This window comes from Podarcis muralis, chromosome 5 (genome assembly GCF_964188315.1).
Source record: "Podarcis muralis chromosome 5, rPodMur119.hap1.1, whole genome shotgun sequence".
In the NCBI taxonomy this organism is placed as follows: Eukaryota; Metazoa; Chordata; class Lepidosauria; order Squamata; family Lacertidae; genus Podarcis; species Podarcis muralis.
In genome coordinates, this window is record NC_135659.1 from 54992327 (window position 1) to 55006995 (window position 14669).

At 43.5% G+C, this 14669-nt stretch overlaps 1 protein-coding gene across 7 annotated transcripts in view; it reads right to left on the minus strand.

Annotated features, from left to right (window-relative positions):
- Positions 1-1712: 1712 nt before the first annotated feature.
- The window catches only part of TEAD3 (TEA domain transcription factor 3), a 90038-nt gene continuing 77081 nt past the window's right edge, over positions 1713-14669 (minus strand). For all 7 annotated transcript variants that reach the window (XM_028733950.2, XM_028733952.2, XM_028733954.2 and 4 more), the window contains 8 exons: positions 14403-14540; positions 13580-13623; positions 12048-12109; positions 10375-10508; positions 9690-9863; positions 8128-8268; positions 7598-7750; positions 1713-6257 (listed from right to left, as the gene is read on the minus strand). In XM_028733950.2, coding sequence (XP_028589783.1) covers positions 6144-6257; positions 7598-7750; positions 8128-8268; positions 9690-9863; positions 10375-10508; positions 12048-12109; positions 13580-13623; positions 14403-14540 — 960 coding nt within the window. In that variant the 3' untranslated portion in view covers positions 1713-6143. The remainder of the gene's footprint in view (positions 6258-7597; positions 7751-8127; positions 8269-9689; positions 9864-10374; positions 10509-12047; positions 12110-13579; positions 13624-14402; positions 14541-14669) is intronic.

Below are 14669 nucleotides of genomic sequence, written 5' to 3' on the forward strand. Positions count from 1 at the left end.
CTAATGGCACCACTGGATGTTCTCACAGAATACACAGCTGGCAGGAGCCCTCCTTGAAGAGGTATTTCTCTTCTTGCTCTCACAAGAGAGGAGGCCCTTTCGAGACAATGTCTACTGAAAAAGGATGCTGCTTTTGACACAAACTATTTCTTTATTCCTGTGCCCATTTATGCAAAGACATACCAGTGGTTGGGTTGTTTGAAACCTAAGAATCCATATTCTTAATCTCTCTCTTTGCTGGCACCTGTTTGTCACTCCCCCATACCAAGACCATAAGTACAGTTTGATCTGTTGACTGAGAGTTGATTCAAAGCAGCAGAGTTCATACTTTAGCTAGTCAGAGTGGCTGTTTTATTGTTCAAGGTGAACATAAACACTTGAATAAACCCTCATACCACCAAGGGACCAAACAGTAAAATTCAGATATTCCAACAGTGAAATTCCATGACACTGTCTGCATTCAAACCATGGTTTGGAGGATTAGGAACAAACCATATGCTTGAGGGCTCTCTTCTTCCCCACTTTCTTTTTCCCCTTTTGAGAACAGCTTCTGCATTACTCCCTGTTCTAATCAAACCATAGATTGCTATTACATCCAGCCTAAAATCTATGGTTTCAGCAAGCCTTAATAAACCAGGATCAAACTAGTTTACAATTCTAATTTGGATGGCTCACTCAAACTCTATAGTTGCATGTAAGTGGCAAAATATGGCTTGATTAAACTAATGTACATCTGTGAGGGGAGGAAAGTAGTCAAGCCCACAAAGGATCATCTCAATGCAACCAGTCACACTGTAACTGCATACTTTGAAGCTAGTATGTATTATTATCCAAACACATTTCTATTTATTTCACACACCCACACAAACATACGTTTTGCAAAATATACATGGCTTCCATTTTGAGAAGGGGTAAATGAAGAACATATGAATAACAGCTGTGAGCCTATCCCTCACACCTTTGCAATCTGCCAGATTCACTGGCTTATTTGTCTGTCAAAACTCCAGCTCAGCTGTGAGCATTGCGATTTCCCTTTGGGCAGCTGGCAGTTTTTAAATGTTTAAAACAGTGCAAATTGCTTTGGGGATTGGGAAAGCTTCTTGATGACTTCACGGAGTGCCAGTTCTGTAAACTTCGGAAAAGAAAAGTACGTTTGGACTGAACACAGTAGTATTGCTTCCAAACTGGGTTCAGCAAATTAACTCCCAAGTATGAAAGCCAGACTTGAAATCCTACCAGTCATAACTTCACAGTCACAAAGCAGATGGTAAACACGATTATTATTTTTAAAAACAGCTATTTACACAAATGAAGGCTGAATGCAATACAAAATCCCCCACTCACCCAGTGAGATTGTAGACATATATAAATACACAGACCAGTGTAGATTATGGCCTGGTAAAACATTATGGACAAGTGGTGGAATTAAAAGCTGCACTCTTCTCATCGTTCAACTTGTGCAAGCATCCAGCTTGTCAGGTGGAATGATACGCCGTACCGTCTCCCCATGTGGAATTTTTCCTGACACTCCTCCCCCAATTTTAGAGGACGTGGGGGGAGCACATGGGGAGGAGAGTGCCCAGTTGCACAAGTCCCTGTGGAGGACCTCTGCTGATAGGGGCTGATGAGGTGGATCCAATTGCAGCTTCTTATTGCTGGTGCAATGCTCATGAACATACAAGAGAAAATAAAGGGAAGAATGCGAACAGGTGTTTGAGCCAACCCATGAACAAATAAGTTTAATAGTTTTCAGCAGACCATAGCTTTCTAGAAGCTCCACTGTCTCATCTACTTGAAGATGGACATACAGTAAACACAACAATATATGATACAACCCATCACAGCTGGATTAAAAAAAATACACAAAATATAATACATAAAAATGGTTTTACAATGTGGACTGACAGAGCTCTAAAAAAGGTGACCATAACCCTGGTAAGCTTTACAAAGTCTTTAAAAAAATAAAACAGTACTTCATGTGAAATTCATAAATACATGGGATGTGGGGTGACATGAGACTTGGTGACTTGAGTTTTTGGGTACCAGTATTATGTCCAACTAAGAGAGATTCGTGAAGCTGGCCTTTCTTTAGCCTTGCTGCCATTCTCTGAGGGACACCCAGGTGGGCAGTGGTTTGTAGGTCTATTTGTGCTCACAGACTTGTGGCCTGCGCAGGGGATTCTACAAGCAGGAAGGCTGGGGAATGGATCTAACTAAATGTTGCACTGAAAGTATGGCATGGTATGGACTGAAAAGGGGAAAGGTGAGAAACGTAACATAGGCCAGTTTTGGAGGAGGTTTATTCCAAAGGCTCCAGCTGGGTTAAAGATTGTGGATAAAATACAAGAAACAGTTTTTATATAAGAAAGTTGGGGTTTAGGCAAGACTAAGGCTCTGCTCCACTTTCCCCATGTTGTACACTGAAGTCTCTGCCCCAGGGGTTTATATATGCCCTCCCTTAAAAAAGTATGTTTAGCAGAAAAGGGAATTCTATTGTACATAGGTTAAGGAGAACAGGGAAGGTTTTAACCTTAATTCCCAGAGTTTTTTGATCTAGGAATGAAAATAAACATGCTACATATAAACTAGCCAGCTCTCCTCTCCTTACAGCTGCAGAGGCTCTGGCTGTAATCATAAGCAATTCAACATCCTGTCTCTTTTAACTCTACCTCCTCCCACTAGAATAGCAATAACTGTTATTCAGTTCCAAGGACGCTGTACCTCTCCCCCCGCCCAATGCACAGGGGTCTCAGAAACGTACCTGAACTTCAAGCTGGCTTTTACAAAGTAGCCAGTTCTTCCTAAGAGTAATAATACACTGGAGAAAGAGTTGTGGCACTAGAGAGACCAGTTTGCCCAAAACATCACACACAGAGATGCATGAGACCATCAGCTTTGCCAGAGGCAACGCAGTAGGATTATCACATTGGAGGCAGGGGGTAGAGGATGTGCTCACCTGAATTTAGATTACAACTGATTTTTAGAACTTTCTGCACCTGTTGCTCATCCCCCAAGAGTGCAACATGTGGTGCAAAATAAGGCACTGTTCCTGAGCAATTTGTGACTTACTGCTCTACCAAACCAGTCCCCACGTACCATTCCCCTTAGAGTTACCACCTCGGGGGCCCCACATAACACGCAGAGGAGTGTTCATTTCAACATTCTAGTGGAGTTTTCCAGAAGTTCTTGGGTGGCATCAATTAAAAACACTTCACAGGAAAAAAATTATTACATTAATTATAAATGTCCTTCAAAAAGCTGGAAAACCATTCTGTCAGTTGTTCTCATGGTGTCACCTCTCAGCTGCATGTTGTACTCAAACGGCAGTCCGAAGGATCCTGGGAACATTCTTAGTCTGTGTTAGCCAGACTTAAGTTTGAGTTAGCCAATGCCTTTGTACCTAGTCCTTCATCCACAGTCAAAACATGGGTGCTAAATCAACAATGCAGTGGTGATACAGGCCAGGCCTAAAGGAGAGGCCCAAGTCAGTTATGAAAAGCCAGAGATCAAGACTTTACGAGGCATCTCCATTACATTATCTCCTACCTTCTAAGGCAGACAACGGAGAAGGGAGGAGCTCTAAATTTTAACCTGACTCTTATGTTCCAATGAAAGGCACCCAGTACTTCAGCGTCACCACAATCTGTTTTTAACAGACATTTTTGCCGGCAGCCAACACACTCTGAATTCCTAGCTCCCTTCCACTGTCTCTTTGGGAATCTCTTTGCACAAATCTTGATACCACTATGAAAATGATCCTGGTGGTGAAATCGCTTCTTACAAATTGGATCTGGTCCTAGCATTAGGTGGAGTGAAATGGTCTCCTCAGGCAGGTGTGTTGAGGTGTCATGAAAACGGCAGCAACATGTGAAGTTACTATAGTATTTATTGCCAGGGGTGGGAAGATGCACCTGTGGAATTTTCTGCCCCAGGTGCCAAAATAACTCAACCAGCCTTGGGAACTATGCACTGGGGGCCAACCTCCATTTAAAGCTATAGTCAAATACCCCAAGCATAAAAAAATGTAATTGCAAACTCAAGTCTGTGCATTCCAATTTCCTCGTAGAAGTGGAAACCTCAAATTCTCTCCTTGCTTGCAAATGGCTTTTCTTTTTCTTTTGCACTGTATTGCACCTTTTCCAATGTTTTGAGGCTTCTCCACAGTAATCTCACCAGGCCCATGGCAGCATAGGGTGGAGATTAGTCTGAGTGGGTTGAGTAAGAGTATACCAGACTAAAGAAAGGATGGAGCAGCAAGGAGAATGCTCTTAAAAAATGAAAATCAACCAACTTAAAAGCAAACAAATCACCATGTGGCCAGGGGAAAGCTGAAGGACAAAACAGGAAAAAGTTCAATGGTAAAAAAGAAAGGTAGGAAGGCACAAATATTACATTCTGTTAGTTCCTCTATTATTTAAAACTACAAGCTAGCATTTAGACAAAGTATAGCTGAAACCTATGGGCCTGAGCCCTGGAGGTGCCACGTACAGTGAGGTTACTGATATCTTGGCACTGTTTATGTAACAGGATTCCTATAAGCACCAATTTAAATCACAAGCCCACTGTCTTAGTCTCCAAGCTTAAGGTCTAGGGGCTCATGTTTATACTTAAACCCTACACAGAAACTTTCTTCAGCATTTCCAACAGCAAACAGTACAGCTTCCAAATGAAGAGGGATTCTGTATGACATATTGTACTTTGTTTCATCTTTCAGCACCTCCTTGGGTTTAGGCTGCCAGAATACGCAATTTTCGCTTTGGTTTTTGTTTAGTTTTTAGCAGCCTGCACAAAGATATCCTAGGTGGGAAGTACATAATCCAGAGGAAAGGCTTGCATCGTGATATTTAGATCATGCCCTTTCCTAGATGACTACCACAGATGAACAGAGAAGCAGAAGGGAAATTAATACCTTACCAGAACAATGCCCAGGCAGCAAGAACTTTGGTCTAAGCTTATCCCATGCTGTTTTTGACATGGCAGATGTAATAATAATGCTCCATTGAGAGCTGGTTAAAAATCCCATACAAATTCAGATTCCCCCCCAAGTTACTCAACCTTAGCCAGCCCTAATATTTTTCCAGTCATCTCATTGCTCACCTAGAGTCAGCCTGCTTATCTGCAACCCTATGATTGCAAATCTATGCAAATCTCCAAATTTATGATTTCCTGAATTGCTCTCCTCCAGCTGAGCACCCCTCCTTCCTCTTAATACATACTCTAACCTTTTAACATCCCACAGACAGATATCTTTAAGTCTCTCCATTTCTTGTTGGCGCACACATGCGCGTGCACACACACGCGATCCTGCAACCCTACTCCCGTCTATTACCCAAACATCTGGGACATGGATGTAAAAGCGCCACATTCCTGCCATAATCAACTCCTGGCGCCCTCCCACCACACTGTATCCTGCAATAGAAAATGCCCAGGAAAATGTTGGAACAAAATCGTTTTCTTGCAATTAACCCATGGGTGGCATGTGTGCCACATGACGCAAGCCACCAATTCCCTGTGCTGGCTCTGCACGCAGCCTGCGTCAAGAGATGGAAGAAAACTCTTCCTCTTCTTTGTCGGTGTCTCGAACAGAGTGGGATCGGTCACATAAACAAGGCAGCATCTGATTCCCCATCCCTTCCCAGAACAGACATCCTTAGCAGCCCTCTCAGAACGCTTTTCTCTAAATGAAACCACCCAGGTTTTGAGGACAAATTGGCACGGGATATATAGGCACATCCAGGTATTAAGAAGTAGTTGGCAGTCTCATTTCACTAGATGCTGTTCTAGTGTTGTGTGACGGGAGAGATATCCAGAGGTACCAGGCCTTGGCGCCAATGTCTCCTGAAATACTGATGACCGAGCCCCCAGGAACAGTCCTCCTTCTTGTTGCCTCCAGATACAGATCTCCTTCCATTATATGCTTTCCTGTCATGCTTTTCTTTTCTGCTTGTTTTTTTCTTTTTAAAAAAATTGTTCCTAAGTAGAAAACATCTGTGATTGTGATACAGTCTTTTTGGCATTGCTTTTTGTGTGTGTTGTGTGTTCATTTTTCAAAAGACTTGCGTCAAGGCATCCTATTCGGGTGGCTTCTCTGACAAGACTTCTTCTCTTCTTCCTCAAATTGCCCGGTCACCCCAAGGGGGCCTCTAGTCTTTGACCAACTTGTACACATGATGCTGGGCTCCGTGCTCGCTGGTGGATACCTCAAAAACAAAGGCTATGCAGAGCAAGGTTTCCTGGGTATCTCTGTTTGTAACAACCTGAGGGAAGAAGAACACACACATACCGTGAGATACAGGAAGATGGACTGGGAAAGTCAGACCAGAGAAATGGCATAGTTTTTTGAGCTGGGTTCCTATAGTACGAGCTCTCATACTGTATTTTGTACTCAGGTACAGAAGCAGAGTACTTTATTTCTTTAGAAAATTACTGTATCCCACTCTTCAGCCGAAAAGGGAGTCCCAGAGTGGCTTGCACATCACTATCTAAAGAGTCATGACACAAAATGAAAATGAGATTTGAGAGGAAGGTGGAAATTGCAACAGCTGCAAAGAACACGCTTATTACAATAGCCACCATCTCTTTTAAAATATGGAAGCAGAAGATTGAACCTTTCCCTGTTGCAATTTAACCATACACATCACAATCAACAAGCATAATACAGATGTAGTTATCTGCACCCAAGTACAAAATATTATTTCAATCTTCTTTACTTTTACCATCTATCCACTTGATTTCAGTAGGACTTATTTGATGAATTACAAAATCTCAAAAATCAAAGCCACAATTCTAAAGATAGGGGTGATTTAAGTGGTAACTTTTAACGAATTGCCTATAACCTGCAAAGAGGTGAAGATAACGTTCTTCTGTACCTGAGAATGAATCTAAGAAACTGGTAAAATTAACCTCCTCTCTACTTGCAAGGATGAGACAAATGCCCATCTGATCAAATGAAAATATTTTGAAGTGGGGATTAAGGACTGCAGCAAGTTACTCAACTGAGCCAACACATATAATGGATGGCAGGACAGCGCTTTAAATGAGGAACAGACTACATGAGCTTGTCCTTGCCAAAGAATCTCACATGTGCTGAACAAAATATTTTCCTCATAAGAAATGTCTTCATGACAAACCATTGCCTTCTTGAAAGAAGCAGATGATGAGCATGACATTGAAAGGTAGAATAAAAAAACAACAGGAAGAAAGGAATGCAATGGTTATTTTGGTTGGATCCTGGTTATTGGCATCCATCTGTCTTGGGGGACAATGGAAGAGTGTGCCTAAAGTCAAACCATTGGAGAGATACAGCGCCTGCTTATAGCTATAGGGGAGAGAGAGGTTTTATTACAAGTGGGGCAGATGAAGGGGTCTGCTTTTGCTGCTACAGGCCCAGATTTAGTCATATTATAGGTAAACTCATTGAAACCAATGACCTAACTTGTACAATTTATTTCAATGGGTTTTTACTCCAAGTATGTCCAAATCTGAAACTACCCAGTTGGTGCCTTCAGCCATGAAAAGCCTACTATGAACATCCAGACAGAAGTTACTCCTTGCACCAGCTGGAAAGGATTCAGGATAGAAGGAAAATGTTATTTACCTGCAGGATGGTGAAATTCTCCAGGACGCTGTTCATCATGTATTTTTCTGGGAGGTGTTTCAGTTTATGGATAAAGTTGATCATATATTCGCACATGGGGGACCGATGGATTCGGTACACACACCGTCCGTTCTCCATCCGGGCAAATTCCGTCTGCAGAAAAAGCATCAATAAGATATAGACTCTAACAAAGAAGCCACTGAAGGTGCAATAATATGAGAGAGATTTGTTTATTTATTTATTATTGTGTATCGAATGGCATTCAAGCTTGGTGCACACCCTAATTATCCATAATTAAGCAGCAGGGGGAAAGGAAGAGAGGACTATACTGACATTCTGATAACGCATGCATTGCTACTTATTATACATGTACTGTTAGCACTTAAAGAGCCTCAAAGCACTTTCCCCTTGGGCTGTACGTTCTTTCCAAGAACTTAACTTCCAGTCCCACGTTAACTGCTATGCTCTTCACCCACTCTGCAACATTCCCTTCCTGCTGGTACCAGACCCAAAGGAAGTGCAGGACTCACCTCCACCTTCTCGACTACTTGCTTTCCGAAGGAGCACACTTTAGTGGAGACTGTGATGGTCATGTTTTCTGCACTGCTATACTGACTGCTTACGCCATAAAAAGCACCAGGACCATCCTGAATGGTGCTGTTCAGATCCGCCTAGAGCAAAGGCAAGGAAGGAGGTGTTATAAATCAAGTACGGATTGTGGCTTTCTGCTTGGGGCGCAGAGGTCTCTGACCCATGATGCATTCACTGAGGGGAGCGAAGATGCCAACAGAGAAGTGTATTCATGGTGATACTGCTAATTAATGACATAAGTATTTAAAAATAGCAAGCTGCTTTCTAACCCTTATCTCATTCAGCCTCACTGCCACTCTTTGCTTTTATGCCCATTTTGTAGATGGAAAATGGAGGTGACTCGCCCGAAGTCCACAGCTGAGATAGAATTTGAAATGAAGTCTCACAAGCACTCCACGCTGGACCACATCGACTCATGTATTTTTAGCTAAGGGCTGAGAAGACGAACTGAAAATGCTTAGTGTGGGACGACAACAGCTTTTAAGATTTGATGGCAGGGGAGAGTGACAGCATTTAGGCAATATTAAGTCACAGATCCAAAGGAGGCTCAAACCAGGCTGAATGCTGCAGAGTGGCATTAAAAAATTCAGATGGTAGAGAAAAGCCAATGTAAAACACCAGCTGGTCTTGCAGTATGTGCTACGGGAGCCTGAATGTGTTCAGAGGAGGGCAACCAAGATGATAAAGGATCTGGAAACTAAGCCTTATGAGAAGCTGGGTATGTTTAGCCTGGAAAAGAGGAGACTGGGAGGAGATATGATAGCCATCTTCAAATATCTTAAGGGCTGTCAAATGGAAGAGGGAACATGCTTCTTTTCTCCTGCTCTGGAGGACAGGACTCAAACCAATGGCTTCAAGTTACAAGAAAGGAGATTCCGACTAAACATTCAAAAAAACTTTATGACAGTAAGAGCTGTTCGGCAGTGGAGCTGACTCCCACGAGAGGTGGTGGTGTCTTCTTCCTTGGAGGTTTTTAAGCAGAGGTTGGATGGCCACCTGTCATGGATGCTTTAGCTGAGATTCCTGCATCGCAAGGGGTTGGACTAGATGCCCCTTGGGGGTCCCTTCCAACTCTTATAGAGTCTATGATTCTATGAACATTTGTGAGAGAAAAATACCATGGTATTGCTTAGACCTCAAAACATGCTATTGAATGCAGCTCTTTTTCTAAAGGATGAACCCTTTTCCCCAGACCCCTTCAGAATTTCATTTCATTTTTAATATCCCTTAGGCTCTTCTACCAAGATGCCTGGGTCAAGCCTGCTTAGCATATAAAGCCAGGCAAAACCACATGAAACATGTGACTGCCCACTGATGTGGAGAATCTGAGGCCAGAAAGCATCCCCCCTCCCATCATCCAAACAACATCCACATTCATATAGGAGAATAATGTAACCATGGTCCTCTGGTCTAATTTCCTTAGCCGCCTTGTCCGATGAAGAAGTACCCAATAATGGCTTTTTCAGAGGCATTGTTCGGCTTTGGGCTGCAAGATTCTTACCCAGAACTTGACCAGGAAAAAGGAGTTCTGGGGCCCCCTCTCATAGAGCTCCTTCAGGCCACCTTTCTTCTCAGGGAACTTGTCATAGATCTGGCGGATGTCCACTGCCTCCAGCAGCGGGTCGCTGTACGAGGGGTTCGTCTGTCCAATGTGCACAAAGAGGTGCTTGCTATACTGTAGGGTGGGAAACACAAAAGGCAAAAAATGTGGGAGCGGAAGGTAGCGTGCTTCACTACAAAGATTCAGCCATGACAAAGGGAATCAGATACTCCTGTTGACGCCGCAAAATTCAAAACTCAGTTGCCTTAATGCCAGCTACCACCATCCAGACCAGGAGCAGCCAACATCTCCAGATGTTGAGCTCCAACTTCCAACAGCTCAGGCCAGCATGGGTAATAACCAGAGTTGATGGAAGCTGCATGCCATTGGCGACTCCAGCCTAGACAAAAGGGCTGTAAAAATACAGCCAATGTGATATGTGTCTATATTACACAAAACAGCACAGGGAGACCAGAGCTTGAGTCTCTGGCAGCATTTATTACATGGGGCTCGTAAGTGAATGTCAGGCTTTATGCAGATTAGAAAAGAGGGCAGTTTTCTGCAGAGACCCAATGCACTGTAAGAGCTGAAAAACACCATTGCCACCAGCTCCTGCAGCGCCAAACATTTCCCCCCTAAGAGTTACCGTTTCAGGGTCACGCTGCACTTCCATAAACGCTGAATACTCAAGGAGCCGCAGTTTGGTGGAGGCGATGGTGCGGTCCTGCCAGACTGGCACAGCCGAGGCAGCAGGTGGGAGAGGAGCCAGGGGCTCGTAGCCTGGAAAAAAGAAAGTGTTGCCACATTCTTGAGCACTGCAGGGGGAGGTTTCAGCTGCAGAGATGAGGACAACCCTTTAATGCTCCCCCATCTAGCCTAGTTGCCCATCCTTCCAAGAAGCCAAGGACTATTTCCTTCCTTATTGCCCAGATGGCAGTTCTAATGCAACAGGACTCTCTGAAATTGTAAAGATTCAAATTTCATTTTTAAGCATTTCATATTTGTAATAGCTCTGGGGTGCCCTTGCATTTAGAAGATGGGAGAACTGAAATGGATTAATTTCCCCTGAACGTTAAGCAAGACTGTTTGTAAACAAAAAAGGTGTAATCTCTTAAACTCCAGATGAAGCAATGAGGAATGAAGCAGACTGTACTCCCTAGATAAAATACAATTTAAAACTCCCAAGTACTACAGCAATCCAGGAAGCTACCCTTCTACTACCATGGAGGTGTCTTTAGAGGAGAGCTTTCCAAACTTTTCATGTTGGTGACACAGTTTTTAGACATGCATCATTTCATGACACAGTAATTCGGTTTTACTAGCAAACAGGAAGTTAAACCAACCCCTCTCCAGCCCCAGGAGGAGCGTGGGGGGCATTCGCGCAACACACCTACACACTGCAGTGGACACAGTAACGTGTCGCGACACAGAGTTTAGAAAGCTCTACTTTAGAACATCAAGAAGATCATTGGACAGGACAGATAGATGGGCTTCCTGATTGACTGCATCATTTCCTGCTACAAAAACTGTCTTCCATCTACACAATCCATCTCACAGATGACATTCTGTGGGTAATATGAAGGGATCAAAGGGCAGCATAGAGGCTAGTTAAAATATAAAAAGCTTTGCTCAAATAATTAAATGCAAAACATCATTTACTGAGTCAAATTTTAAAATCCGGAAGCAGCTAAGGTGTAAAAAGAGACATTTATTTATATTTTATTTCAGTGCTTTTGCCATATTTCATTGCAAGCAAAATGTGACCATGGTTGGGAAGACAAGGTAGTCCATGATAAGTCTGCTTTCATCTCCATCATACAGAAGCATCCTAGGCAAATGTGAAGGTAGAATCCCTCTCACTCAAAGCAGGCGAGATGATGGAAAACCCATGAGTAGATCATCCTATTTTCTTTTTGAAAAGCTTAGCAAGTGGCATAGAAGGGGGCTGAATTAGGCCAGCAACAGCAAGGGAGAAATGGTTAGCCCTCTCCACTGCACTGTTTCCCCCCAATCTAAATTGCACCCCGAAAGCTCTGTGAGGGTGGGGAGAACCTACAGGTACCATCACCGCTAATGGCAGGATGGAAAGAATCAACCATTTGGAATAGACAATAAGGCATTCAGTTTCTATGAATGAAACCAAAGAGATTCACCATCATGGCTGGGCCAAGAAAAAAGTTCAAGCTCTCAGTGAGGTCCTGAGGAAACAGCTAGACCTGTCTGTATGAATAAACAGGACTGGGTGCTGGTGGTGACAGGGGAGCCAAGAAAATGTTATGAGGCAGAGCATCAGTTAGTTGGAGAAACAAAATCACTTACTGGCTAGTGATGGAGGCATGGGTGGCTGGATGGGGTAGGCTGGTTGTGCAAAAGGTTTAATGCTGAAAAACAAAATAGTGTTAAGTATGTTAGTCAGTATGTCAAATTGTTAATGTTCCTGTTAACTGCGTACACCCTAAGTTACTCCAAGGGCAGATGTCTTGCAGAAATCATCAAGGTAACTCTATGGTGGCCTCTCATATACATACAGCCACCAGCCATTACAGGGCTCCCCCTCATTTGCCTTCCCCACTATTTCAGAAAAAAGAGCAGGCTATCTGCAGGCCTAATGTAACCAACCTTTAGGAACCTGACCAACAAACATTCCACTATATTATTCATTTTTATTTTAAAATAAAAATATTTTATTTATAATTATTTCATAAAATTTATACACAACTAGATTTTGTAGATTTTGTGGGACACGGGTGGCGCTGTGGGTAAAAGCCTCAGCGCCTAGGGCTTGCCGATTGAAAGGTTGGCGGTTCGAATCCCCGCGGCGGGGTGCGCTCCCGTTGCTCGGTCCCAGCGCCTGCCAACCTAGCAGTTCGAAAGCACCCCCGGGTGCAAGTAGATAAATAGGGACCGCTTACTGGCAGGAAGGTAAACGGCGTTTCCGTGTGCTGCGCTGGCTCGCCAGATGCAGCTTTGTCACGCTGGCCACGTGACCCGGAAGTGTCTCCGGACAGCGCTGGCCCCCGGCCTCTTAAGTGAGATGGGCACACAACCCTAGAGTCTGTCAAGACTGGCCCGCACGGGCAGGGGTACCTTTACCTTTACCTAGATTTTGTAAACTGCTATGAGGTTTCCTATGAAGAATAACAAATATATTTAGGAGGTTCTGGATACCCAAAGTAATTACTTTAAGAGGGTTTATGTGACTGCAGTTTCTAGTGCATTTTATTATGGCTACATGAACAGTGAAGCATCCCCACTGGAGATGCTGACTTAGCGAAATAAAGGAAGGGCCATTTGTGTACATGTTTCCCATGCACAAGGTACCAGGTTCAATCCCTCGAATCTCAAGATACCAGCTGGGATAATCCTTCAAACCCTGACAATATGCAGTCGAGGAATTGTTTATTTGAAACACCGACATGCCCCCCACCCCGATGAATATTGTGTGTAATGTCAAAAATCTACCACATCAGATAAAGAAGTCTTGATCTTAACTCTCTCTCTGATTTTCCCCCCAGTGTGGCCCTATATGGAGGAGCTTTCAAATAAATGATTTCCCTACATGAGACTTGAATTGGAGCAATCCCCACATGCAATTATGCATACCTGAGTCGACCCTTTGGAAGAATATGAACATAGCAGTTTAGAAATGGAGGCATAAGCGATCAAGTTGTGTGTGTGTGTGTGTGTGTGTGTGTGTGTGAGAGAGAGAGAGAGAGAGAGAGAGAGAGAGAGAGATTGCACAATGTGGCATCTATTTCTGTGGAACAATTCAGAAATGCTATGCAAGTACCGTCCTCTAACTGCTAAGCCTTTTAATTCTCCACCAAATGTAACAATTGCTTTTCACTTACTCCTGAGAAGGTCCAGACTGTCCTGGGATAGGCCCACTCCAAAACTGAGGAAACAAAAAATGAACACAGAAAACATTGTCATGCATATTCCTACCATCTGACTTCACAGCTACAGTTGTTCAGGTTCATTAAAGGGTTGTTTAAGTTGTTTATTGTTACAGAATGGCAACGGCTAGTCAGTTTTTTAGAATAGTGTGGAAATACCACAACACAGCTGAGGAGAGTCAAGACTACAGCTGGGAGTTTCACACCAAGTCAGTACATGTCCTCCACTCTCTTGTGAGCCACTAAGGGGAGAGGGTGGGTCAGATATGCTACTCTTTGGTGGTGGTGCTGATGGCATGTGCAGATAAGAAGAATTAGGGCAGGGATGGAGAACCTATGGTTTTTCCAGATGTTACTGGATTACAACTCCCATCTTCTTTGACCGTTGGCCATGCTAGCTGAGTCTCAAAGGAGTTTTAACAACAACTGGAGAACCATTCCCATATGTGACAGTGAAAGGTGTTGGGAGGAAGAGCATGAGTTAGGTTTTTTTTTAAAAAAAATTTAAAGTAAACTGGGCAAAAATGAAAATTAGGGAGACATGGATGTTGGGTGTGGAATACGTAAATTATGCTTATGATGTCTGATTTAAACTAAGCCTATTGGGTCAGGAACACAACTACAGATAAGAAAATAAATATCCTCTCTGGAACCATCTCTGCGTTAGTCACCTAGCCCTATAAGAGAAGCCGCTGTCTTGCAGAAGCATTGACTCCATGCCGTCCTTCTGGGCCTGACCTTCCTAACCAGGCAGGAAAAGTGTTGGAACATCCCTTACCCTGGGAGCAGCAGAGAAGACAGCCTGAGGGAGTGGAGGAGGGGGGCTGAGCTTGTTCTGCAGGACACTGGCGGATACGATCTGTGCCGACGACATGGAAGCCATACTCTGCAGAGCCTTGTCCTTTGAGACCTGATCCTTCAAAACAGGACAGAAGAGGAGAAGCAGAAGGGAGGGTTACTAACACTGGCCTTGACGGCCCACTAAAGACAAATTAATGGGGGACAGTGAGCCACTTTACACAGACTTATCAAAACATACTAGCAG